Genomic DNA, 25,439 nt, shown 5'->3' on the forward strand with positions numbered 1-25,439 from the left:
GTTCTATAAATCATATCATATCAATATCAGAGACTTAAGTACTTTATATCTTGCAAAGAATAACACAAACGCGTTGCCAATAGCAACATTTTATCTCGTAAAAATCACAAAGTCTGAGTCTGAGCATAATCTTATTAGAAACGAAGTAAACAACTGTTACATGTTTTTTGGGCATTTATACTTGAAAAATAAGTGTTATTTTGTATTATATACTAGCACTAGCTGTGTCCCTTGGGTTTACTAGCATTTTCTGTTCCTCTTGGTCTTAGCATGATGTTATAGCATTTCTCGGTTATTGGACTATCTAACAGTGAAATCGTTTTTCAAATCGTGTTTCTTGAGATTAGCCCGTTCAATTAAACATACTCTTTATGATATTTGTATAGTTTAAAATTAAAATAAATGTTTGATTAAATCATGCTCAACCAATCAATTGTAAAAATAATATTTAGATAAGGTTGCATTATTTTGCACAAAAAAGTCAATGTTTGGCAACAGCAGTATTGTGTTCGATCATGTTGTACAAGAGAAACAAAAAATGAGAAGCGTTATGTTGTTCAAATTTTCTGATGTTTTGAGAGCTGAAGGTTTATTCTTATTTCTTTTGAATCCAGTTACAACTAGATTCATATAACAAAAACACACGTAAGAAGTGAAACTTCTTTATGACCTTAAAAATGTCACGAGTATGGCGTAACGAAAAAATGTCACGAGTATGGCGTAACGCAAAAATGTCACGCGTACGGCGTAACGCAAAAATGTCACGCGTACGGCGTAACGCAAAAATGTTACACTAAATTTTTGTCCAACTTAACGAACCAACAACTTAACGTAATTAATTCCATTCTCAATTTTTTCGCTGTCCGTACACAAAGGTAAAACGTTTATCTTATAATATCATTTCCATAGGTTGTGTGTTGAATTATTTTTCCTTTTTAAACGGTTACTAAGATACAGATTCAATTACGTATTGGTTTAAACGGATATTTAAATGCTTTTAACCATGCAAGGATCGAAACTCAACGTTCATTGCCCATGTGCGGTGGAAATATTAAAAGTTCAGTGTATTTATTGCATGTATGAAATAATTATGATGTTATAATTATTATGTTATTTCTTTTAAACATACTTCACAACAAATAGGTACGCATAAAAACGTACACTACCAACATACTATCTATACCAATTTTTAAAGAATTTTTGTTTGTCTACTAAAATGTATTTAAATTTACATAATAAGTTACTTTTTCTATCTATAATTTATTTAACAAATAATAAATAAAAAAATACAAAACACAGAGTCATTTTATTTTTACAAGAGACTATGATTTGTTTCACTAGTTTCACAACTAGTGCTTTATAGAGTAACAAAACTTTATTCTAATAATTCATTAGTTGATCAACAAGCCGAAGAACGTTAAAGTTACAAATTTATAAAGAATAGAAAAAATTGGATCACGAGGCGGGACACGAACCCGCGCATCCTTTCACGCCAATCCGGGGCGCGGATGCTTGACCAATTCAGCTCATGACCCGCCAGATCATTTTTTTTTCTATTCTTTATAAATTTGTATTTATAAAGCATTTGAATGCCATAAAAATCAAAAATATCAAATTCAACGTTAAAGTTATCAATCGATAACAGTCCAAACAGCTACATACCTATATTGAAACTTCAGTTCGAAAAATGAATTGAAAATCGCTTTCTCTTATATTTTGTGTCATGGGATGTAGCCAGAGGCTGTTTTGTATTTATGTTACCAATTTTCCGCTATGTAAATACACATATTGTTAATAGTTTCGAAAGAATAAACGTGAACGAAACAAATGAAAATATTTGTGATTCTTGTTTCATATTGATATGTTTCCTATTTCATTTAAATTACACGGGATAGTTTTGGCATTGTTAGAAGCATTTTAATGAACGCGAATAAACTTTATTAAACTATTCAGAGTACATTCTAGATAGTTTATCCATCGGATAAAAAAAATTGGTTTTCCCTACATTTTATCTTGATAATTAATAAAAAAAAGTTCCATTAAAAAGAAAATTAAAAAAGTAATCCGGAACCTACAGGTTTTTCGGAGAAATTTGATACGTCATTTTTACTACATTTTATGTTCTTCATATGAAATACCAATGGAGAGTTCATTATATTTTTATACAAAAATATTTTGCACATAAAAATATCCACGAAGAATTTAATTAACATTTTATTTTAAGAGAAACTATTTCGTGATTAAAAAACAAATACGTATAGCGCGTTTTCTTTTTCCGCCAAACAAAATATAATTACATACATTGCCTACGGAATGTGAGCTCAAAAAACACCTGTACAAACTGAAACGGAAAAGGAATACAATATATGAAAATGTATCGCTTGGCTTTGATCAACCCCTTTTTCAATAATACGCCCTTTGTAGCGAGCGAGCCGCGGGCGTTGCTTCGTACCGTACGTACCGTACCCGTAATGTGTCCATTTAATTTAGCCTCGCAAAACACAAGCCTTTTCGACGATTGTTCATTCGCAGGCTTTAATTTCTGTAATGTAACTATGTTTAATGTCCAAGTACTTAACTTAAGGTCCGTATTGTTGTGGCAAATTGTTGTTGGGTTAGTTTGTGAGTTTGATAGTAATTATAAATGAGTTCAGTGATTTCGTGCGCGGCTTTAAATGATTTTTGCTTTTATAGTTTCAAACGTAAGTTTAATTCGTTGCTTTGTGAATTATTTAATATATTGTACGTGCTTCTAATTAATTTTGGATATTTTAATACGATGTTGTTGGATGATTTTTGTTAAAAACTTGCAATTTATAGTTTTTCCCTCAGAAATAAATATATCAACTAGTTACTTTAAAACAAAACTTTAAAATACATTTTAGTTTAATTACAGTTATGTATAATATAAATAGCGTATCGCAGGAGGGGCGCCTGCGGCGGCGTCCATGCGGGTACGCGAACAAAAACAATACCACGAACTCGCTCTTTATGTCTTTGTTCTTTACTTATAATTCCCGAATACGTTTGTTTTGTTTTATTTTCATGTATGTTATTTTATAATTTCTTGGATATTTGGCTGAGATAATCGTTTGATAATAAAAGAACAGATGTAGGTCAGTATAAAATGTAGGCATAATAGATCCGATGTAAAATTAATTATGAAACTTGACTGAAAAACGTATTGTTATTAATTATTATAATAAAATTCGAGAGATAAAATCTCATATAATATACCTAACATATTGAAATTTAAAAAGTCCAAAACAACATATTGAAATTTAAAAAGTCTAAAGTTGTGAATTCAGGTACATTTGTACCGGTCATTTGTACTTAATTGATATAAAATTTGTATCTTTTCTCAGCCTCACACACGATCACAGTTTACGCAGTAATTGAGTGTACAAACCAGGTGTATTCAGATTTCATATTTCATGATAATTGGTCAGCAGAAGCGAATTAATCAACCGGCCAAAATAAAGCGTCCGTGTGGTCAGTGCTCAATAGTTCATAGTTTATACAGATATGCGAAATATACCGTTACAAACATATGCGGTTAAAATGATGCTATGAAAATTAATCCTACAGTGCGTGTAATGCGACAAATTATTTGGCAGTTTATCATGATAATTTGAGATAATTACATTAATCGAGTGAAATATTAGAAATGGTATTAGAGCAACGTAGCCTCATAATATGTATTAATTATTATTGTTGTAGTATGATTGCTATTTTGCTATTTATCTGTAAAATTTGGATATACTCTTTTATGAATTGGGTCAGTCAGTTACCATACACCCTTGCTGAAGATCAACATTAAAAGGTGGTATATTTACTGAGTGATATCGAGTTTCACAAGATGACTGCGAAAAGTGAAATTATATTTCTCCTTCCCTGCGTAATACAGTAATGTTTAAATTAGAAATACTTTAAGTATAATGTTCCGATTATTAATTATTTATGACAGCGAATTTTAATGACTTTGTATCAGAATGATCTTTAGAATAAACATAAATGTTCCAAAATATATAACTAAATAAGTATTTACTATGAGAACATAGTGAAGGAAAACTATTTAAACATTAACTACCAATACCTAAGACTTTATTGAAAATTGCAATTTAATCTTTAACCAACCTTTTCCGGAGAAACGGAGAAAATTAGTAGATAGTATTAATTAATTAATGAAAGCAAACATTGTTATTCTTTTATAAAATATAAATATTACAACGAATTAGCAGCGTACTAACGTGAGCAGAAAGAACGTACAAAACCCAACTACACTTTTTGTATTATTCATAACAGCACATATATTTTAAAGAACTGAAGTTAATCCTTAGATACATTAGGTTTATAAGAGCTAGAGGATGTATTTACATTAGCTGACCGGAACGAAAGGGTTTTACTTTTAATTCAGACACAGCCGTGCTTTGTTACAATATTCCCAATCCATTTTCTTTGATGTGGATTCATACAATTTATTTTTCACAAAGAGACCCGTGGACCAGCTTTTGGAATTCTTAATTAAGATACGTATCTTTTTGAATAAATAATGATCTTAATGTGTGCATATTTTGGAATGGACGTGTATTTTTACAAGATTTTATTTAATGGATGTTGCATGTCCATTATACAATTTGTATGATATTATTTAAATATATTTTAAACCTGTACAATAATTGTACATTTCTTTATAAAATATGAGAAATGCATGACGTATTGTTCATTTTTGTTCCTTTGTGGTAGAGCTTTAAATATCCAAATAAACGAGTGAGATTATATTTTATACATTTTATTAAACACGTACGTATTGTATTTTAATACATATTAAAAAAAGATATTAAAAGTGCCATTATATTTTTCATATTAAGTAATTTATTTGAAATGTAAAGACAACCTAAACAGCTTTTTACTAATGGTGTATTATAATATCACAATTAGCTTTGTTATGCTTTTTTGCAGTAACTCACATACATTTAATTCACATTATTATTCCTTCTTGCGTAAGCTAATAATTAGTATATACTAAAAAGAATTCCTTTTCAATCTAGTTTAAATTAAAGCTCGTTTGTGCCTAAAATTGGCAGCATTATAAAGACATGCCAGATGATACCAAACGCTCGCGGGGTTGCGCCCTACTATGTAGATTTAATTAACAAGATACGGGGTCTTTTCAACCGACTCAACTCACTTTGGGACATCGTCGATAAAAATTCAATAGCTCAACCTATTTAACAAATTAAATTTGCTGTCAAACGCTCGATTATACATTTTAAGCACAATACGTTAATGATCGTAGGCCGATTCAGCTCAAAGGACGCTGCAGAACCATCGCGTTGTCACTTCGAATATAATCGATTAAATTTGTGATGCAGAATTGTATTGCTTTCATTATCCATTTTGTTCGGAACATTGTTTCCGCTACGGATCTCGTAAATTATGAGCTGTATGTTCCCTGCAAGCCCTCAGGCCAAGCTTTAGCTCTGTTAAAACGAATTGAAAACCGGTAATCGAATGCGCGTAATGGGAGCTATGTCAATATTTTAAATTTAAATATTAAATGGGAACAACAGATTAATATTTATTTTACATTGTGTCTGTGCCAATATTAAACATCGAATGCTTTAACATAAGAGAATATCTTATTTGTATAACCGCAGGTAACAGTGTTTTAATTTAACCAATTACAATGTTTTCGTTTCGTTAATAAAAACTGAATATAAATTGTACAATTTATTTATCATTATGAATGTTATTGAACGTTGTAAGGTCAGTTAGTAACATACATTATTACTATGAATTATAGCGCTCAAAAGATAGCTTTCCTTGAGATAATTTTAAAGAAAGCTGTAGAGTACTTTTCTGACAATATAGGGAAAAAAAAGACTCGTTATCCAAAAAAGAAATTGATTCATGTTCATTATTAAAATAAATTATAACGTGACTAACAATTTCGCATTCATGGATGTTTTACAATGACTTTTATAATATCACATTACGCGATACATTTGCTCTCCTGCTCCAGATGTATCTGATTATTATCAAGCATTTAAAAAGTAATATTCAACATAATATCACCAGCATTCATATCTTTAAATGTCATCCATTTTATTTATCTCTTTGAATGTTAAAGTATGCAGATAGGAATTATTGTAAATAATATAAAGAGCAAAATAATGATACATTAAGTACTTGTGTGATTTACTGAAACACTGATTTAAAAGCACTTTTCACAAGAGACAAGGGTATTTTATAAAAATGTTGAGGATAATTCTTGAACTGTTAATGTCGTAACATTTTAGCGTCATCTGACGACGTTGTTTGGTGGCAAAATTAAAAAAGCGAAACATCTGCCTCTCTTTAATTAAATTTTTTTGAATTATAAACTTTATCAGGTGTCGTTCGTAAAATTACTTGCCTAGAATGAAATGAAAAGTTGAAATAATTAATATAATATGTCGAAGTTTGTTTAACAAAGTAGGATGTGAAGTGATTTTAAACGGAACCATTATTTTCGCGTTTATAAATAGCAAAATATGTAAGCTCTAAAATTGATATTAAACTGAACAATAAGGCGATTTGATATTTAAGATGACTTGCAACAAAATTGTTGCGAATACAATTTATTTCCCGTGACTCCGCGCTTTCGGTATTTCGAATGGGAGTTTAAAAGAATTAAATTGAAAAACATATTGAATTGTTGTAACCGTGGTGAGATGGGGAAAGAATTAGTTTAGTTGTGAGTCAACAGGTGGCGTTGGCGGGCAGCCAGCGGAGCGGTTTTACAGCAATAGCAATTTAACGGCTTAAACCACAGTGGCTATTAAATCTAGAAGAGCGTGGCCAATATCGATGTCTAAGCGGTTATTAAAATTAGCATCTCGTTTACTATGCATTGCGGCGGTCCTTGGCTCCTTTGTGCTAATAGTCATGAAATATAAGAAGATGTACTGCACTTTGTATCGTTAACGGATTTTTCACGTGAATTGCAGTTTTTGCATGACATTAGAGCCGTACAAGAAAATTTATTAACTGACATAATACTAACCGACATGTAAAAAAATTTAGTTTTGTAATCAAAATGGAAATGATTGTCTCTAAAAATAACAAGTTTGCTACGAAAAAGTTTTTTAAATTTTGTTATTATGTCGTATAATATCCAGATATTTTTGATAGATATTATTATAATGTAAATTTTATATTTATCGTACGTTATGTGTATGGTTCAAATAGCTATTGCCAGGTAAACTTTTGTGTCGTAGCCCGTAGCGACCGCTACGCAATTTGTAAAGGAATTGTTACAAGTTACAAGATAAACGACATTCTCTAGATTTTAATTCTTAGTTTCATGAAGTAAGTATAGAAGTAAAAGAAGTTTGAAGTTTCACATATTATATTTACCAACGAAAATTAAATTTGTAGAAAAGTTGCTCTGCACCGCACGGGACTGAATCTTACCTGTAAAAATGAAACAAAATATTGTTTAAATATGGTTATTGTTTTAATAAACAAATATTATTGAAAGAAGTTTCAACGTATAACAAGTTACAAAATACGGAAAAATATACTAACCTACGAGTGAGGACAAATAGTAATATTCTTATTCAAGTCTTGCAGTTGTGTGAAGGTGATTATTATTGTACTTATTTTTTTTTTATTCTCATGATAATATTATGTAACATCTTAAATGAAAAATGTCGCGATTTAACCGTATTTATCAAATACAATTTTATTAATACATCTATTAATGTTTATTACGTGTGTAATACATATCTTTCTTTCCTAAAAATATTTTTTTTCACAAAAGCATCCGCTATTTCTACAAAAACAATCGGTAATATTCGAATGAACAACAAAAGGTGCAGTCACTTTACAGCGCAATGCATTTAAATGAAGCAGGGATAATATTTTAATTTCATGCCTCAACCGGGCGTAGTTGCGAACTGACTCTATCAGTCATACGAAACAAGTGTAATTAAAACTTCATAAATTTATTATTATATACCCACGGTAGATAGATGGCATTCAGTTAAATGCACAATTCAACTGAAATCGGAGTCTGAATAAATAACTTTAGAATTGATGTATTTTTTTGCTTGGTTGTTTGGGGTGATGTATCTTTTTGTAAATTGTTGTGGGTTAATGTTTTTGATATATTTTTGGTGAATATCTGAGTATTTTTGGAGTTGTTTTACTATAATAATATTGCAAAATCCTTTCCGGCTGCAATTTCAATCTATTATTATATTGTATACATAAATAGATAAGAAATATGAGAATATTCTGAACATTATTAGTTCTATAATATGTATTATCTGTCTAACAAGATACTTAGTTCAGCAGTTTATAACAACTTAAGTAAAGGACACTTACGTAAATATATACGATGTACATTGAGTGCTGGGAAGCACATTTTCTAAAATACCCTACAAGTAATGTATATTCCATATTATAGTAATCATTTACAAAGAAGCATTGCACGATACAATGCCTCATAATATCGCTAAGTTGGTCATTTTTTTCATTTGATTCTTTCCCACTTTTACCTTAATAATATAATAGTTATGTTAGTAAGAGGGTTGATTTAAGTGTGTCCTTTTTCATTTCCGCATCCAACTGCAATCGCATTACATTCGTAAATGGGTGACGTTAGGTGTAACGTAAAAATTATACGGAACCATCGCGACTAAATCTTAGGGACACACCAAATGGCTTGAATATAATATTAGCTTTGCTTTTGTTTGGAAGGATGCGATCTCTTAGCTATGGGGATACCTTTGCGATTTTTGGGGATTGGTAGTTGTAGATAGGACTGACACATTAAGGACAATTCCTTTATTCATTACTAGAAACAATATAAAACAAACCCAGTAGTAAATTCTGTACCTTTTTCAACAAATATTTTGAAATATATTATGCAGATAACGAAATGTTACGTGCTACGTTTCTCTTTAATATTTCCTCAAAAGCCTTATAAGATGATAGTTTTCCGTGACATAAAACTAACTTACATTATCTTTCTTTCAGGTGTTGCGAAGTGCGCGTTGGAGAACAGAACTAGACTACTCAAGAACTACAGAGTAAAGAACCTTAGTGTCAGTAGTGTTCTCGCGAATGCAACAGTTGGCTGGTAAAAGTGTTAGAGACATGTTAACAACAGGTACCTTGGCGGGCCGCCAGCGCCTTTCCGCCTTGCGAGCCTATGTTTTGTCACTTTTCATTTTAAGCCTTTTTCCTTGTTGAGATAGGTGGTATATTAAAGCTTCACGCACGAAATTGTAGTAGGAAATTATTTTGTAAGAGAGAATTACTCTTATCTTAGCACTTTTAAGTATATTTTTGAAGAAATATTTATATTTTTATTATATTAATAATGTTACAAATGAGGGAAACAGAACGATCGTGGAATTATGAAATAAATGAGTTGTTATAAATTGTCTAATGTACTTATAAACTGTATTTCAGCTGTGTGGCCATAATATTTAAATTTCTTTTCATCCTTTATTATCATGGATTTTGACAAATGTGACAGAACATGGTAAATCATGAATATATCATGCAATAGTCCTAATCACAGTAATTGCGTAAGAAGCTATGCCCCTAATGCGATAAGATGCACAATCCAGTAATCAACTAAGTGTCAATGAAAGAGGCCTTAGTTCGGCTTCATTGGACTGCATACCAGTGATCTGTCCTTTGATTGGTCAATCATAAATAGATCAGGAAGTTACAAGTTAAAGATAATGTAGGTAATTGTATATTTTAAAGTGGTATTCATCTTATATATAAAATTCTCGTGTCACAATGTTAGTCTGCATACTCCTCCGAAACGGGTGGACCGATTCTCATGAAATTTTCTGTGCATATCGGGTAAGTCTGAGAATCGGCCAACATCTATTTTTCATATGTACCACGGGCGAAGCCGGGGCGGACCGCTAGTATTATGTATAAAGGTAACATCTTTAAGTGGGGACGAATGTACAGTGGGCACATATTATGTAATCAAAGATATGATGTTGTATATTTATATTAAGTGAATAATAAAAAGGCAATATGATATACAACATTGTTTCTATTTATATCCTTTATAAAACTGCATTTAATTCATTATATTTGAGCGATCAATAGAGGAATCAATTTGCATCATCGATCAATTTTAAGGCAAGTTATTAGCCGGCTCTTATCTGTAGAAATTACTTTTCGAACCGAAGGTAAACGATAAAACTATATGCTATGACGTTTCAGAAATGCTTTTAGAAGAAGAAGAATAAATAAATGTTCGAGTATTTGAAAAAATCACTGCCACCGAGCAGTAAATCTTAATTACAAGGAGTTTACTGGCTTTTCAGATTCACAGAACAATATTACTTATATTTGGGGAGAATTTCTATATCCATAATATAACGTGTCAGTGAGCACAGTCGGGGTTAAGCAGCCGTATCGTTTCGTCGTTTGCAAATTTTACTGCCGCTCCCGCTTTTGTTCCTCTTTATGGCCACCTCGGGTCTTATTGCCGCTAAATATGAACAGAAGTAATATCTCCTGTTATTCATTTACAATGTAATTTGATGTATACTTTGTAAAATAATATGTGGAGTATCTGATTAATCTTGTGTGGATTTTTTATGTTCGCTTTGCTGGCGCAGCAAGGTTTTATTTAAATGTAATTAATTTTGATTACGATTTTAATGAAGGTACTTTTTATTATGTCATGTACAACCTGTTAATGAATGTACTTTTGACATTTACTTTAATGCTATGTTTAGTAACTTCTTAATAAACAGTTTCAGCGATTATAAATGTAAGCGATTAATTAATAATTTTACAAAATAATGTATAAATTATAAACACAAAGCAAAGACATAAATAAACTCATTAAAAACCTAGACGGAGGCATATTGCTTAGCAAATTCAAACCTTTTCCGTACCTAACACATAAGTTTTCACAGTACCAAAATGGCGGATTTTGTAGCTCTACGTAGAATCACATTGTTATTGCAGTTTCCTCTAGTTACTGATACATGTCTAATTACCCGACTATCCTGTAATTCTAAACGCTTAGTACAACGTATTTGAATGCTAAAGTTTCTAGGGAAACTATTCTAGTTGTAATCTAACATTCTCATACTGATATTTAAGAAATATGATGTATTAAGGGAAATAGTTATATAAAGATGTATTAAAATCGTAGGTGTTATAAATTGTTATCTGTTTAGTTTTAATTTAAATAATATAATGTTCTTTTTTTTTGTATAATATGGTTTCCTTAAAACAAGCCAGTATTGTTTAGTAAATGCGGCGGTGGAGATTAAATATAACATCGTATCAGAACATTTTATCAGCTTAATATAAATATTAAAAATCAAAAGTGTACCTAGACGCTTCTTTTACTTATATATACGAATAGAAGTCTTTTTATTTCCATAGAAACGTTTTTTCTCAATAGAACGCATAAACGAAAAACAGAAAAAATACCTCAGAACAAAGCTGATTAAGAAGTATTCGATTCCGTAACAAGAGCTAAGAAAATTAAAGTGAAGAAAAATACCGGGAAGCGTATTGAAGCTGTTTTACTTTACCTAACGAATTATTGTCTTTTTTCAATAGTTAGTGAAGCGTTTTGTTAACTGGAAACTCTTAGTTCCTGGTTGGGGATTCATTAATAACCACCCGTTTTGTAGAATTATTAGGGATACAGTTGTGGAACTCTGTTTCAATGATTTAGATTTACCATTTCTTATTGTTCGGGTTTTTGTTATAATTATGTACTTGATATTATACTGTGTTTGTTCTTGTTATCAAAACAATTGTATGCTCATAAAAAAAATTACTAATTGTTTAATGCTTCAGAAATATTTAACATTGTATTTGAGAATAAATTATTAATTATGGGTTGTTATAGCTCTAGCTAGCAACTTCAAGTTATAGAAATTTTAAATATTCTAATAGTAATTAATATGTTTTTTTTTCCAGAACCTGACCCAATCGATCTGTAATCACTCTAAACCAGAGTCTAAAGTTATAATAATTTACCGTCACAATATATCTTAATATGAATTGTTACCGTGGCTAGTGCAACTCCCAACGTCAGGTTATAACAGCCATTGTAAACCAGCATTGTGCAAGTGGATTAGTTTCATACAGGGGAAAATCGATTTTAAATTTCTTTGTAGAAATCACTAACAAAAGCGCGTAATATTGGATTAGATGTGAGGAGCTGTGTAATAAAATCATTAGCTCTTTGTGCGACTTTTGATTCATCTTTGCAACTTCAGACGTAAATCGGTAGCGATAAACTTATTGAATTCATGCAGTATTGTATTTTGCTTTGTGTCTTTGTTTAATAAGATAGAGGAAACTTATGTCGATTTTTTTTCACCGTTCCATTTGCTAGTTCTTATGTTTTATTGTGGAGCACGTATTAGATAAACTTACTAATACTGGCCAATGTTATTATAATGAACGTTACATTTCACTTCAACACAATCCACTTTATAGGATAGCATTCCTCTTTGCTAATATTAATCCTTGCAGCATTCCATGGGACTCGCATTTTTACGTCAACGTTACAATAAAGTAGATAAAAATCTTTTATAGCAGGTTACATATCAGGATGGCGAATTGTACGAGTATGGTGATCTAATACTAGGTATGTTGTAACTGAGGGATGAAACAATAAAGTTTAGTATTGAGACAACGTAAACCTGTATTCATACCCATTGTAATACCCCGTCATCCACATTTTCATATTCATTGACCGTAAAAATATTTTCTATTTTGCGAGATTGAATTTTCCTAACATTGTTTGTAGGCGTGCTTCAGGTAGGTCCCATGAATTTTATTTTATGGGGACTTTGTTACACTTTCCCGATATTAAGGTTGTCAAATTGTGTCCGTCATCTTGCTCCCCGCCTATTGTGAATTATTTAAGCGTAAGCTTTGAGGGTATAAACTTTTAGTTACTAAATGTTGATTGTGATTGTAATATTATGATTTAGGTAATGCTTTTAGTTTCGTTAGAAAGACATTGTAAAGTTTATGAATGTAATTTAATAAAACCTTATGTTTATTTTGTCATTTAGTTTTTATTTTATAACGACCCCTTCCTAAATAATATTATTAAAAAAGTCAAGAAACTTCATCTGTCAAACAAATTGAAAAGTTAATTGATTCAAGTTAATACGATTGAACATCAAATAACTGCGTGTTACCGCAGTGACCAGAGGTTAGCCGTCTAATCGATATGGTCAATTAATGATATTACTTGATTGAATCTAAGTACAAACGTTATGCATTATGTATTAACTCTGCGTGGCAATGAGATGATATAATCTTTACTTATGTGAACTCTAGTTAACCTAAATGAGGGAAAAATACATATATAAATCCATACTAATATTATAAATGCGAAAGTAACTCTGTCTGTCTGTCTGTTACTCAATCACGCCTTAACTACTGAACCAATTTGCATGAAATTTGGTATAGAGATATTTTGATAACGGAGAAAGGACATAGGATAGGTTTTATCCCGGAAATCCTACGGGAACGGGTATTTCTTTGACAACGCGGGCGAAGCCGCGGGCGAAAGCTAGTAAATAATAAATATCTTTATACGTTCTTCTTTAAACTATTTACTCTAAAGGTCTCTAAAACCCTCAATTCTATATTTGATCAATTATAGAGTGGCTCTAACAGAAAATTTTGTTAAAAGAAATTAAATAATCTAACCTTCTTACATCTTAATTACATAATATGAGCAAGTACGTACAAAACACTACGTGTAACACGTGATTTTTAAGAGCCATAGTAATATTTTCACTACTTGATTCAGATTTTCTAGCCACTTTCAATATTACTTCCCTTATAGAGCTAAAGAGATTGTATTGAAAATATTGACTTCTAATATTCCATTTACATTTCATTTTCATGGAATTGTGAGATTTAATACTCAGAATTTATTCCATACTTCATTTACCTGGAAATGCATTTCAATGAATAATTCTAAAAATATTTTATTTCAGATAAAACTTTTCAAAAGTTAGCATTATATATTACTAGCTGTTCCCTGCGGTTTTACCCGCAGTGCTCTACTCCTGTTGGTCTTAGCGTGATGTTAATACATTATAGCCTATAGCCTTCCTCGATACATGGGCTATCTAACACCGAAATAATTTTTCAAATCAAACCAGTAGTTCCTGAGATTAGTGCGTTCAAATAAACAAACAAACTTTTCAGCTGTATAATATTATTAGTATAGATATACATCCCCTTTTCTGATGTATGGTAGCTTCAACTATGTATTTCGTAAATCTTTGCATCCCGATTAGGCGTATGAATAAGCATTCAGTCCGTTTCTGTGATACCATCATGCCCATATTGATCATGACCATTGAGTGTATCTGCTTTGATTCCGTGACGGAAATCCAAAGGACTGTGACGTCATCAACGTCGCATGTCTCTACCTGCAATCCCTATTGTGCATTCGATTGATTACTATTCCCTTTCAATGTCATATATACTAATAGCCTTTAATATATACACCATTGTAATCCGATTAATACCGCCTTTGTGTTTAATGAGTAACCATTAGTAAATATCGTATTATGTGGAATAATCAGTAACAGATACTAAGATAGTGAATAATACATATCGCATATTATGTGTACGTGCATGTTATTATTTATTTGTACATTAATGTTGGATTTAACGTTAATTTGGATATTTTATACGTTATTTTGGTTTATTTGGATTAAAATTATTCATATTAAAAGTAAGGTTTTAATGGATTGAAACGTTAACAATTAAATATTATTTATTTGAATGTTTCGAACATCCAAAGAGTTGTCACAGGCAGAATGTAATTTCAATTATAGTATGGTTTTAAATCATAATTATAGAAGTGAATCGTGTATGATTTTAACATGTTACAGTTTAGTAACTATCATGTATTTGTATGAAAATTTAACGGAAAAATGTCTTACTAATAGCTGAAACGTGTTGGTGGTTCATCAAGTCAGTCTAGTGATTTATGGACGAGTTCAACTTTTTCGGACGAGGTCATAAATGTCTACCACGCCTGCTGTCCATGCCGTATTCATGTGAAGTTAAATATGATTAATCCTTTATCTAGCATCTACGGTAATTTATATTCTTTGTAACACAGAAGGCATGCATGCTTAATTATGATTAATTCCAGCACAAAGGTAAGAATTATTTTACTTTCTGTTAATGTGAAATTTTACAGGTTCAAAACCTTCATAATATTATGACTACACTTAGATATAAGACTGACAGTTTATCATTATGTATTTCAGACTGTTAGGACATAAAAAAGCATGATATATTTTATGTAAAGGTAGGTACTTAGGATTTCCGGATATTCTTTAATAATTTAATTTCAGCCATTAAAGGAAGGACTTTCTAATCTGTTTCTCAAACAACGTCAAACTAATTAATCGCTGGATGAAGACGGTCGGGCCTAGTTGACGGAACGAGTGTGAAGTCTAAATTGGCATCATTTTTCAAGAAGCACGGATTCCTCCGAGTTAACTACTTGTTATGAAGAGTTACAAGACAACGCCATTTACGCAATTTTGTGAATTATAATGAAGCGTGGTGTATATAGAACTAGCCTTTGATGTTGATCTGTTATTGTATTACGAGCTTTGAAAGTTTTCTGAATAGAGAAGATACACACACACACACGCACGTTATTTATGTGTAGTATGCGTGAATATACATATATAGTTTTCATATTTGATCTATTACGGTTTTTGTTAAGGCACGAGGGAGGTTGGTATAAAAATATAACACGATGGGGCAATAGGGCAGAACAACGTCTGCTAGGGCAGTTAGTAACATATTAATTGAAACTATAGACACGTTATTTATCGTTTTTTGATATTTTATTGCATAACCAGCAATGTTTAAATACTTAACTACTTGTGTATATATAAGTTACTTATACTTGTGTATAAGTAACTAAGATTTCAGTGCCTTCTTCCATATCAAAATATAGTTCTAAATGGATATCAAATATAAAATAGGATATTTCTTTTAAATACAGGCTTTGATCGTAACTATGTTGAATAATATTCAAATATTTTTAATCCCAAATCTCTAGCGATATACTCTCAAATTACAAAAACATGATGAAAAACTCCTGAAGCGAAATAAATAACTAATATTTTTTGGTTTTATTCTAGCATTGATATCATAAAACATTAATAATAAAGTTTGATTAAAATTTACAAATAAATTCAGAATCAATGCCAGAATAAAACCAGAATATGGTGGTTTTATAATTGATAATGGGCTGTTATAAAGGTTTATTAATTTGAAATAGAGGGTGAGCAGTGAGCAACATTTATTTTTATAATTTCTACCTACCTTTAGGTAACTTTGAATGCTTTGAATTTTCTATTTTTATCAAATAATTCTTGTGAAAAAAAAGTAAATATTACAAACAAGATGTAATGAAGCCAAGGAATATAGAGTAGTAATATTTTACTGTTAAAGTCTTTAGGTAAGTTGGAAATGATTCAAAATCGCTCTCACTGTTACAAGACATGATGTCTAAAAGAATTATGTAAAAAAGTAACAATAACTTCGCAAAGCTGTTATTTATACCCCATTCCAAGATTTAAAAATCACTCATTACCGAACACAAGACATGATTCCTCGAAAGGACAAAAGTTAACCGAATAAAATTAATGGGGCGGCAAATCGCAGCACGATCATCTTCTTTCAACTTCATAATTCATCTATTCACATTTTTTTTCCATTAACCAAGTGTTCGTCACCGTCGGCCGGATAGATTGGCGACCTGTTGCAACTTTACGTGAGTCGACGTATCTTTGGTATTTACCGGACTAGAATGTCTTTTAGAAGTATTATTTCCAGCTTGGGAAAGTAAAGGCGCTAGATGACCTATATAGAGCTTTCATTTTTCCGCACTGGAATAAGTACTGCTTTAAGAGCTCATGGTAACCTCCCAGGCTACCAATTGGTGGTCACGGATGAATTCTGCCCATACCCGTGGCCCTGTTGTTGATGCGGCTTGACGGAACACAGTGGGGTTTTGGTCGGTAGGAAACCGACATAACCCACGGCCCCTTCCCCGGAGGCCGTGGGTATCTATGCAAGATTTCCCCACTTAAAAAAAAGCCTACCAATTGGTGTCTTATAGCAGTATTATTTCCGGTGTGAGAAAGCGATGGTGCTAGACGACCTGTATACCTACCCGTACCCGGAAATAATAGGTACTGCTTGAAAACATCATGGTACGGGAGCAGGGCTAATGTTATTTTGTTTACATTACCTAGTTGTATAGAGTGAGTAATTTTAGGGGCTTGATTGAAGAAAAGTGCTGTTCTGATTATAGGTATGTTGTTAATGTTACTTTCAAAGAATAAATTATAGGTAAGTCAATATGATGGATGTTGTAGATTCAATAAAGACATTTTATGTTGGTCGAAGTTCAATTGTATAATATGTCATCATATTAATATTATGCAACAAAGTATATTTTTTTAAATATATTATTATGTAGTTAGTTGTGTTATATTTTATATTTTTATAAAATATAAAATATAACACAAATCGCATTTGAGATTCAGTGCGATAATCAAAATATCAGTGCGATAATTTTGATTATCGCACTGATATTCAAAATTAGCAATATTACTAGAGGTACAATAATATATATAAACTCAAACATATAATATATATTATATATTTAAACCTATAAATAAACTTCTCTATGAGGACTAAAGAAAGCAGAGAATAAGATAGGCATCTTATCTTCAACATGTGACCCTCCATTGCTTTGAGGATTTAGACTGTGAGCACCTACTTTTGTATCTTAAGCGGTTACTACAGACTTTAAAGAATGAGTGTTTTGTAAATGCACAATGTTTATTATTATTCGAAATAGAAATAGATCTTCCTTTTTTTTTTCTTAATAATTTTCTAAATATATAAGTGAATATTCATATTATGATTGAATTGATTTGGTACCTAACTACAGTATTGTAATCGATATTAGGTGTGCCGTGTGTGTTCATGGTTCTATTAACTCTTATTAGATACCTACTTTGTATCCTGCACTATTTCAATAGAGTTAAATCGAACCGAAGCAATTAAAATATTCGAGAATAATTCAATAGTGATATTCTAGAATAGGTGTTAAGAAACAAGAGAGCTTTATCAGATCTAGATATATCAACTAACAATATTATGTTTATATATCTAGATCTGATAAAGCTCTCTTGTCACAAAAATCCATACAAAAAAAATAAACTTTAATTGACATGCTAGATTAGTCAGCATGTCAAAAAATACTGAAATATTTCTATCACTTACAGACAGGATTACACTTTTTTGATGTTTTTACCACGAATATTTAAAACTTTCATTACAGCTACGCTAATCAAAATAGGCAAGTATAAAATAAAATATTCGTCAATAGCTCGTACATTTTTAGGGTTCCGTAGCCAAAATGGCAAAAACGGAACCCTTATAGTTTCGTCATGTCCGTCTGTCCGTCTGTCCGTCTGTCCGTCTGTCACAGCCGATTTACTCGGAAACTATAAGTACTACAGTGATGAAATTTGATGGGAATATGTGTTGTATGAACCGCTACAAAAATATGACACTAAATAGTAAAAAAAAGAATTGGGGGTGGGGCCCCCCATACATGTAACTGAGGGATGAAATTTTTTTTTTCGATGTACATACCCGTGTGGGGTATCAATGGAAAGGTCTTTTAAAATGATATAAAGTTTTCTAAAAAACATTTTTCTTAAAGTGAACGGTTTTTGAGATATCAGCTCTCAAAGTCGTAAAAAGTATGTCCCCCCCCCTCTATTTTTATAACTACGGGGTATAAAATTCTAAAAAAAATAGAGGTGATGCATGCTAATTAACTCTTTCAACGATTTTTGGTTTGATCAAAGTATCTCTTATAGTTTTTGAGATAGGTTGATTTAACTGTAATTTATTATATTTGCTGCTACGGAACCCTTTGTGCGCGAGCCCGACTCGCACTTGGCCGGTTTTATTAAATAAGACGGATGCTCGCATTGGTTTTTAATTATGTACCTCCATCAATGAAGCGTTCCCTTCGCTCGTTACTGACAAAAGGAACCCTGATTTTCTATTGAGGAACCTTATTATAAATCGTAAAGGTAGCTATCAATCGCCACCATACTGACGCTATCTGATGCGAGATACATCACAATGGGTCTGGATGTATGACCGTATTTCATATTCGTTACGCGATTATTATAATGAAGATTGTATAAATTGCTTGGAATTTATATCAAATAAATTCAATTTTGATTGAACGATATTATTCAGCTTTTAATAAGGCGGGTAACAGTAGACTCGCGAAGCAGTTGCTGCGCGAAGCAGCTTGGGCAGTGTGGAAAAAAAAACGAGGAATAAAACGTATGCTGTCATTTGTCTCGGATGAGATACGCTATATAGGTAGAGTCTATAGAAAACAGTACTAATTAATAAATTTACCATTAGACAGGGTTGATTTAAAATTACATATTTACAGATAATATATTACATGGTTAATGATGTTTTTAAGTTAAGTATCGAACTAATTAACATTTCATTCGCTGGTAAAGCCGATAATTTAATTTCACTATAATATACCTAAATAGGTTATTATTGTATTACGAATTGTATTAAGTTTTGGTTTACATTATAGATAGACAACAGATTAGTACAATAGATTGATTGTATTAGGTCGTTCTTATGACTAAAGTTCATAGTAAAATTTCCGTAACAAGAACAGTAGGGAAACAAAACAATTGATATTTTTAATGAACTTCCACTTGGGATTAAATCTAATCTCTAGTTGGGTGTATTAACATAAGGATCATTTAATGAACACATAGAAATATCATTTTCTGCTATAGGATGTCTAAATATTTGCAGAAACTAATAAAAAATATTAATTGTAATATTCTAATATCGTATTGTTGGAGTAAAATCCGGAAGGCCACCCCCCGCGCCTTCCTCACCGCGGTGCGGCGCGCCTTTATAACAACGAACGAGCGGCGGAGTCGTCCATTTCGTCTGCTACTCGCGCGCACATTATCGCGGAACCTCTGCCCATTTATTTCTACCATTTTGCTGTTCATTGTCAAATAAATGTATTTCGTTTGATTTGCTTTTAATTTGAACTATTTCCAGTACTTTTTATTAAAGTAGGTCGTTTTTATTAGATCAGAAGTGGGATTCGAGGGCTTTATGCCACCGAAGCCATTCTGATTATTATTATTATTTTTTTTCTTATCTAACGTATTTGGGCAGAGAGTTTCGCGATCATGCCAGCGAACAAAAGGCATAGCACTAGGAGGAGACAACGATCACCGTCTCCTCCAACTACTAATCCTTTGGACGAGATTTTGAAGAGATTACAGGCTCTCGAAGATCGTAGCAGCGCGGAGCCTCAAGCTGTTTCTGCGGACATGGACCAAGCTGTGGTGCGCCCTATCGAGACGATGGGTGACGCGACGCCGCCGTCCGCGACGTCGGCAGTGCGGTCATCATTACTTGACGGCCACATCGGCGCCACTCCACCTGCACCAACGCCAGTACCAACAGCACCTGCCGCCCCCACTTCTACCCCTGTTACGACGACCACCACCACCGAGGCCACTATGCAGAGCGATATGAAATCGGCAGCCGAGAACTTTCTGACAGCGCTGATGTCATTCCCGGTGAGATCAAACCAATATTTTGTTTCTGATTTCGATCCTAGTGTTCATGAGGTCGATACGTGGTGTGACGAGGTCGATAAAGCCTTAAAAATAAATCGTTGGGATGACGCAGAATGTCTCGCGCGGGTAGGAAACTGTTTAAAGGGTGAAGCTCGTACCTGGCTGAGCCGATGGACAAGTACTGTCCGCACGTGGTCCACTTTTAAGTTAGAGTTAAAAGCTTTGTGTCCACGCAATATCGACATCGCGAACATTTTATATGATGTGATGAAAACGGAATCTGATAGATTTTCAACTTATGCAGAATATGCTCGAAGGTCATTGTTAAAATTGCGTATTGTTAAAGGCCTAAATGATACACTTCTAACAGCGATAATTATACGCGGTGTTGTTGACCCACACGTTCGTGCCGCTGCTGCAAACGCAAAATTAACTTCCGAGAACATAGTCGAATTTTTGTCAAATTTTGTTAAGCCGACATTAGCGCCACAATTTAGAAAGCCGAATAACAATGCCGATAATAATGATCGTATTAGTAGAAATCAAAATTCTAATCAGTTTTCTTTGAAACGTAAACATTTCGATTCTAAGTTAATTAAATGTTATGAATGTAACCAATTCGGTCATACAAAGAGTGAATGTTCGAAAAAACCAAAGTTGACTTTTGATTCTAACTTTAAAAAACAGCCTACGTCTGAATCACCGCTGAGATGCACATTTTGCAAAAAGATAGGGCATACCGAAGACAAATGTTACACGAAAGAAAGGGTTGATAATTCTAGAAATAAAAGTAACGTTAATTTTTGTTCCTAAAATGTGGGTATTACGATAAATAATGACATAATTACTGGTGTGATTTTAGGTATACCGGTTGATATTTTAATTGATAGTGGTTCATGTGTTTCGTTATTGTCCACAGAATTAGTGAAGTACTCAGGGGAAACCGACGTACCAGGTATTACGGGGACTTGGAGGTAAGGAAGTTTTTTCTAATTATTTTGTAACCTTACCGGTTGAGTTGAATGGTATTACTTTGGAAGTTGATTTCTATATTGTGCAAAAATGTTCACTTAATGTTCCCGTAATAATTGGTACGGACGTTTATTTAAGAGGAGTAGCTTATATTAGGACTTGTGATTCTCAACGCATAGTACACAGTGGCTCAATCGTTTCGGAAGTTAGGCAGGTAGATTTGATGACGTCATTTAATTAAATTAATACCCCCGTTACCGGTGTATGCAAAGAAAAATTAATCAACATACTTGCCAAATATTCAAAAATTTTTTTTAAGCGGTACAGCGACCACTACTGTTACAGATAGTGAAGTGCAAAGGTCAGGTACGACCGAGCGAGTATAATATTGAAGCTTTAGTTAAATCTCCAAAACAAAGTAACGTTAAGCATTTTCGTCAATATTTAGTACCTAGGTAAACATTTTAAAATCGTAACTGATTGCAACGCTTTAAAAATGACTTAACAAAAAATGTTTACATGCAGGACTTTGATTTCACTTTAGAATACCACAAAGGGGTACTTATGTCACATGTGGATTACTTAAGTAGGAATCCGATTAACTTGATTCACGCAGTTGATAAACCGCAAAATTGGGCACAATTATTCCAGTCAGGTGACGAGTAGACTCTAAATTTGTTAGAAAAATTAAGCAATGGGGAATTAGATAGTAGCCGGTACGTAAAACGTAACGATCTTTTATATTACAAGTATGACATAACGGGTGAGGAAACTCGGTATTTATGTTTTGTTCCAAAGGCATTTCGTTTGAGCTTGTTGCGCGTCTTCCACGACGAACATGAGCACATAGGTATAGACAAAACTATTGATTTGATTCTCAAACATTTTTGGTTTCCGGGAATGCGAAAGTTCGTCACTAAATATATGTCATTGCGTTGTCTGCATTTCACATAAACAAGTAGCAAGAGCACCGTTACAACCGATTTCATCTTGGCATAAGAATCCTGTACCTTTTGATACCGTACATGCGGATGTTCTTGGACCGCTTAGCGAATCTGATGGCTATAAATATGTGCTAATAATGGTAGATGCCTATACAAAATACTGCCTAACGATAGATACGAACTAAAACTACTAGTTGGTTTCTATGGGAAAACTAGTCACGCGGCGGCTGGGTACATGGTATTGTGGCGCGGCGAGTGGACGCCGGATACCTGTGCTAGATTTTTTGAATGTTAGTATGATAAGGAGCATTTTTGTTATTTGTACTGGTTGTTGGAATAGACCCGAATAAGGCCTGGTGCGCATGGCATCGGGGTGACCTTTTGGTATTGCACCACTGTTGTGCTACCTAGGCATCTGGGTGACGTTGGCGGACGCGTCAACTAGGGACCTGTGTAAGGCCTGTTGTAAGTAGGCATCTGGGTGACGTTGGCGGACGCGCCAACTAGGGACCTGTGTAAGGCCTGTTGTAAGTAGGCATCTGGGTGACGTTGGCGGACGCGCCAACTAGGGACCTGTGTAAGGCCTGTTGTAAGTAGGTATCTGGGTGACATCGGTGGGCACACCGATTAGGGACCTGTGTAAAGCCTACTGAATAGGTATCTGGGTTGACCTTTGTAGACCAATGTAAAGCCTGGTTGCGCACACATTTAATGGTATTTGGTTACACTGGAACAGATCCGTGTAAAGCCTGTGTATGTAATAGCCACGTGTGCTAGTGTTAATGTTTGTGTAAAGTTTGTTACACGGTTCGGTTTTCCGGTTCAGCTTCCCTCATTTGCATTGGTTTAAGTATTTTTTTTTCAATGTCGTTTTTTTTTGTATACTCCAGGTTACGATGCACATCATAACGCTTAAGACTGCGAAGCTGGCCCTTCCACACGAGCTGCAGCTGCCACTGAAGGCAGCGAGGACGCTGCCCCGTCAGGAGAGGCCGTGTTGGAGTAAAATCCGGAAGGCCACCCCCCGCGCCTTCCTCACCGCGGTGCGGCGCGCCTTTATAACAACGAACGAGCGGCGGAGTCGTCCATTTCGTCTGCTACTCGCGCGCACATTATTGCGGAACCTCTGCCCATTTATTTCTACCGTCATTTTGCTGTTCATTGTCAAATAAATGTATTTCGTTTGATTTGCTTTTAATTTGAACTATTTCCAGTACTTTTTATTAAAGTAGGTCGTTTTTATTAGAGTATTATTATTAATCGTTCGTACATAATTTGCAATATCACCGCAAATTATGTCGTAATCATGTACTGTTAGTACCTATACACTATGCTCCCTTATGTATTTGTCATCGTATTATTATAATGGCATCAATTTGTAATACATCTGCTGAAATGCCATACATATTTAAATGAATTAAAAGCAACAAAATGGTTGAATCGATATGTAGGTAACAAATGTGACACACATTACCTTTATAGCTATTTCAAGCTTTATTACACAGTATTCATTACTTTGAAAATGAAGAAACCCTAGTATTGCTTTACTTAATAAAAATACCTTAAATAAACTTAATAAAAGTACCAACGTATCCCACGCTAAGAATTTCCAGCCTCTATATAAAGCTGAAACAAACTTCCAAGACGGCGCTTTCGAATAAGGCTAGAAAAAAGTCACATTTTATGATTAATAAATCAAAAAGCTTTATCATTTTCCATACATAGCGCCGTCTAATAAACACAGCGGCCATTTATATTTTCTTACACGGCAGTCTTGGAAGTTACACAAATCTCCTGAAGCCAGATCGTAAACAATACGCAAGAAACTGACAAAACCCATCTAAAATATTAGCAATCCTTTTTAACTTACATTCGAGTCTGACAAATGAATATTTAACTTAGGAGCAGCTGCTGCGTCTGTTCTTCCTTCTAAGACGCGTAAAGATAGAAACATCAATTAGATTTTAAAAAGAATAAAACCGGCCAAGTGCGAGTCGGGCTCGCGCACAAAGGGTTCCGTAGCAGCAAATATAATAAATTACAGTTAAATCAACCTATCTCAAAAACTATAAGAGATACTTTGATCAAACCAAAAATCGTTGAAAGAGTTAATTAGCATGCATCACCTCTATTTTTTTTAGAATTTTATACCCCGTAGTTATAAAAATAGAGGGGGGGGGACATACTTTTTACGACTTTGAGAGCTGATATCTCAAAAACCGTTCACTTTAAGAAAAATGTTTTTTAGAAAACTTTATATCATTTTAAAAGACCTTTCCATTGATACCCCACACGGGTATGTACATCGAAAAAAAAAATTTCATCCCTCAGTTACATGTATGGGGGGCCCCACCCCCAATTCTTTTTTTTACTATTTAGTGTCATATTTTTGTAGCGGTTCATACAACACATATTCCCATCAAATTTCATCACTGTAGTACTTATAGTTTCCGAGTAAATCGGCTGTGACAGACGGACAGACGGACAGACGGACAGACGGACATGACGAAACTATAAGGGTTCCGTTTTTGCCATTTTGGCTACGGAACCCTAAAAATGAGTATAAAATATCTGAAATTAGTGGTACAACATATTATGCATATTATGACATAGTAATAGTCGTACTATAAATACATCAATGGATGTGTATCATGTTTTCCTTTGATCCTTACTATAACTCTTTGTTATCTGGTTACCACCAGTTACGCTATCGTAGTAGTGGGTTCGATTCTTTACTGATATTGAATGTTTCATACTACAGTAAAGCTCTTTATCTTTTCCATAA

At 33.1% G+C, this 25,439-nt stretch overlaps 2 protein-coding genes across 2 annotated transcripts in view; one reads left to right on the forward strand and one right to left on the reverse strand.

Moving 5' to 3' along the window:
- Nucleotides 1–25,439, reverse strand: part of heph (polypyrimidine tract-binding protein 1 heph) — a 348,701-nt gene that overhangs the window by 204,987 nt on the left and 118,275 nt on the right. The gene's annotated exons all lie outside the window — the stretch shown is intronic.
- LOC149904728 (uncharacterized) lies at nt 19,999–23,841 on the forward strand. The gene is made up of 2 exons (XM_090106992.1): nt 19,999–22,944; nt 23,545–23,841. Exon 1 carries the CDS (start codon nt 20,343–20,345, stop codon nt 21,549–21,551), a length of 1,209 nt encoding a protein of 402 aa, XP_089963118.1. The 5' UTR covers nt 19,999–20,342; the 3' UTR covers nt 21,552–22,944; nt 23,545–23,841.

The sequence above is a fragment of the Colias eurytheme genome, chromosome 11 (genome assembly GCF_061535395.1).
Source record: "Colias eurytheme isolate Ceu_HAF_F1 chromosome 11, ilColEury1 Martin Lab GWU primary, whole genome shotgun sequence".
Lineage (NCBI taxonomy): Eukaryota > Metazoa > Arthropoda > Insecta > Lepidoptera > Pieridae > Colias > Colias eurytheme.

Coding starts and splice junctions, on each gene's coding strand:
- LOC149904728 (XM_090106992.1), top strand. CDS start 20,343: ATGCCAGCGAACAAAAGGCATAGCACTAGGAGGAGACAACGATCACCG.